The sequence below is a fragment of the Gossypium hirsutum genome, chromosome D07, assembly GCF_007990345.1.
Source record: "Gossypium hirsutum isolate 1008001.06 chromosome D07, Gossypium_hirsutum_v2.1, whole genome shotgun sequence".
Classification (NCBI taxonomy): Eukaryota; Viridiplantae; Streptophyta; class Magnoliopsida; order Malvales; family Malvaceae; genus Gossypium; species Gossypium hirsutum.
The window spans coordinates 55,325,938-55,330,181 of NC_053443.1; the positions used below are offsets into that span (position 1 = coordinate 55,325,938).

At 33.0% G+C, this 4,244-nt stretch overlaps 1 protein-coding gene across 1 annotated transcript; it reads right to left on the bottom strand.

Moving 5' to 3' along the window:
• Positions 1–1,849: 1,849 nt before the first annotated feature.
• Positions 1,850–3,830, bottom strand: LOC107940760 (pentatricopeptide repeat-containing protein At5g15300-like). Its single transcript, XM_016874208.2, is given in 3 exon segments — positions 1,850–2,576; positions 2,579–3,529; positions 3,532–3,830. Coding segments are annotated over 3 exon segments (1,647 nt in total). The 5' UTR covers positions 3,776–3,830; the 3' UTR covers positions 1,850–2,124.
• Between the last annotated feature and the right edge of the window lie 414 nt (positions 3,831–4,244).

A 4,244-nucleotide genomic window follows, 5' to 3' on the forward strand; every position in this document is an offset into this window, starting at 1 on the left:
GATCCGCGTTTTAATTCGGCCCCCAGTTGCGCAGCGTTTTGGAAGGAGGGGATAATTTCCCTTTTGGTCCTCCACTCTTGCGCGCGCATTCAATGTGGTCCTATTTTCAGGTTTACTTCGAATTTAGTTTTTTTTTCTTTTTTAATTCAATTCAACCTTTTTTATTTTATTCATTTTTTTAATTATGTTGGGCTATGATTTTTATTATTATTACTATTATTATTATTATTACTACCACTATACATATACACACATGTTTTAGATAATATACATATATACATTTTTAAAAGATTTTAAATATATATATATTGTACATACAAACGTTCTTTATATATACATACTTTTATATTTTAATTTCAAATTATTTTTTTTCCTGTAAATACGTATTTTTATACTTTTATTTTATTTTTAATTATATGTGTTTCTATTTGTTTTTATTTAATGTATTTCATTCCTTCTTTTTGTTTGCAAATTTACTTGTATATTATACTTGTATATGTATTTGTAAATATTTATTCATATATGTTTGAAATTAGGGTATCCGTTTCATGTTATACCTTAACCCTTTTTAGCCTCCCTTTTAAAAATATATATTTTGATTTTCTCAAAGTATTTAAATCATCCTATTTTATAAATTCCAAAATATTTGGCATTCATGATTCTCGTGAAAGATCGTGTCCTAACTTACTGGATCGCGATTATTTTTCGATGAATTTAGAAAGCCAAGTATTTGTTTTGCAATAAATTCACAAATTTCAAATGAAGCTTATTCTCGGGGATTCAAAATGTTGGGTCCTAACTTACTGGTCCTGATATTTTGACTTCTCGAAATAAGAATTTTCAAAGACAAAAGACAATATTCGGGTATTTTGAAGATTTAAAAACATTGTGCCCTAACTCACTGGGTGTGGTGTTTTATTTCTTTGAAATAAGAATGCCTTATTATTTTGATTCATTCATGAAATAAAAAGTTTCCTTTTAAAATCTTTTCAAATTTTCGACACCAAGACATTAAAAAAAAATCAATTTGGTACCAATTTTGGGCGTTACGAGGGTGCTAATCCTTCCTCGTGCGTAACTGACTCCCGAACCTGTTTTTTCAAATTTCGCAAACCAAAATTATTTTTAAGGTGGGCCGATCACATCTTAATAAAGGATCGGTGGCGACTCCAGTTTTGTTTTTAAAGTCGACAACTAAAATTTTTGTTTTCAAAAAACGGTTTCGACAACCAACAAATTGAAAATAAATTTAAAAAATTAAAAAACTTTATACTTAAATAACAGTAACATACGTGCAACTTAACAGGCAAATGCTTCTAAAATAGTAACAAAAATTAATAATAAAATAAACGTTATACAATATCCAAACATTAACAACAAAATAGTAGTAATATAATAATGAAATGGCAGCAAAACAATGAGAAAATAATAATTTTTTTTTGCAAATCGGGCTTGGGCCAAAAAAACCCTTACATGAGGTCCAACCCGTTTTCTAAACGGGTTTTTTTCTTTCTCAAACTCATTTTTCAAGCCTATATTTTTATCAAAACTCTTCCACTTTTCGATCTAACCTTTAAGCCGGACAGATCTACTCGTATTGAACTATTATTTTTTAATATTCAAGATGGACTGACTTTGACTTGAATTACTATTAATAGTTATAATAAATGTATTTAAATTTAAATAAAAATATAAAATTAATAGTAATGTTATAAATTATATATTATGGATGTCCATAATCCCAAATGAAGTAACCTTAAAGCCTTTCATTTTATTATTTGTAAATAATTGGATGCTAAAAGACTTGCAATAAAAAACAGAACACAAACATGACACCCATACACAAATCTATCAAAATCCATATAATATGATTTATAAACAGATCAAAGTCCATATAAATTCAAGCAGTAAAATACTCGAATTCAACTAGCATGATAGCTTGAGCTACTCAAGTTCGACTCAACAAAGATGAAGCCAAATTTGGATTATTTCGCACCAAAGCAAAGTAACTTGGAAGCACATATATATTGTTTACATCCTGACAATGTTGGCTCCTTAAGGATGATTAACGGGAACTATCATGCCTAACTAAACTTGAAGGCTTTAAAGCAATTTGTCACCTAATCACTGCACAAGATTCTTTGGTCTTAAACTGACTTTGGGTTTTGAATTAAATAAAAAGTCTATGAGAGCCTTTTCTTCAGCTTCAAGTAGGCTATAACCAGGATCTTTCCTTACCCCAGTGTCATCCATTATCTTCCTTACTTTCTCAACTCGATCCCACTCGCCTTTTGAAGCATATATATTCGAAAGTAATACATAATCTCCGCTCTCATCCCATCTTATTTTGAGTAGTCTCGCATTTGCACGCCTTCCCAACTCGACATTTCCATGAATTCTACAAGCCCCAAGCAGAGTCCTCCATATAATGGCATTCGGTTCAATCACCATTGAGTCTATGAACTTGAATGCTTCATCCAATAGCCCAGCACGCCCTAGCATATCCACCATACACCCGTAATGCCTAATATTTGGCTCGATGTTATAACCATCTCTCATAAGCTTGAAATATTGACACCCTCGTTTACTCTCCCAGCATGACTGCAAGCAACTAAGACTCCAACAAAGGTGATCTCATTCGGCCTAACTTTGGACCTCCTCATCTCGGTAAACAGATTGATTGATTCCTCAGCATGGCCATGAATTGCCAACCCTCCTATTACTGAGTTCCATGTCGACACATCTTTTTCTCTCATATCTTGGAAAACTTTTAGCGCCCTCCCAATGCTGCCGCATTTTGCATACATGTCAATAAGTGCATTCCCAAGTAAAACATTAAAGCCACTGCTTGAGACCATCTCCGAGAGAGACCAATGTATCTTCATCCCAACTTGCAAATCCCCCAAATCCGCACAAGCATTCAACAAACTCAACATGGTAACCTCATCCGGCCTCTCCCCGACAGTCTTCATCTCTTCAAACATCTCCAATGCCTTCTTACATTCACCGGACAGAACATACCCTGCAATCATAGCATTCCAAGTCACAACATCCTTCTTCAGAACTTCATTAAAAAGTTTCCTTGCACTCTCCATCTCCCCTCTTTTCGCATACCCTGTAATCATAACATTCCAAGAAACCAAGTCCTTCACTGGCATGTCATCAAAATACCTCCTTGCCACATCAAGTTCCCCTCTTTTTGCATACCCTGAAGTCAAAGCTGACCAAGGCACAACATCCTTTTTTGCCGAATCATCGAAAAGCTCACTTGCAACACTCAAATCACCAAAATTAGCATGAAAATAAATAAGGGTATTCCTTAAAAAACTATTCTCCATAAACCCCATTTTCAAAGCCTTCCCTTGAATCCCAAACCCCATTTTACTCCAACAAAGTTTGGTGCAAGCTTTAAGAACAAAAGGAAAGGTAAAGCCATCCGGCTGAATTCCGCGTTTTGCCATCTGGGTATATCTTAAAATGGCTTTTAATGGGTTTTGGCTTTGAGCTGAGCCTCTTATAATTGTATTCCACATGAAATATCTGGTTCAGAAATTCTATCGAACACTTTATGAGCATAGTTTAAAGTACCTGAAATTTCCATGGCGGCCTTGAAAATGAGCTCCCGTAAGGCTGATGAGTTGGAGTTGAAGCCTTTGGTGATGAGAAAAGCATGGATTTGCTTTAAGGATCGGAGGTTTACGCATTGTGACCAAAAGGTCGTTGATGACTGTTGATGGCGGTTGATGCACCTGTCGTTTGGTCGTTTTCTTATCATTTACATGTCGTTTTTGGAGTTCCGCATGAAATGAGACCGCGTGTGATAGCCTACGTTTTTTTATTTGATAATATATCTTTCATTAATTAAAATAAATTATATCATTTAAGCTTACTTTAATTTTTTAAAAACAATTTTTTTAAAAAAACAAGTATATAATAATTAAAAAAATCGATTAAGTTTTAGTTCGATTGACATGGGTATTGTTATCAATGCAGGAGAACATGAGTTTGAATGCGTTAAAACGTATTATCCTACTATTTATGGGTTAAGTAAATACTTTGGATAATTTTAGACATTATCTTAAAAAGTTTAAATATAAGAACACACAAAAAAATATTATATCTTTTCATAATCAATGTCAGGGCTTAATGAAAAACTTCATATTTTTATTCTGCTTTTACAAAACTATTTTATTTGTACCCTTATTAACTTTATACATTTAGATATTTGAACTACTAGACCAAAA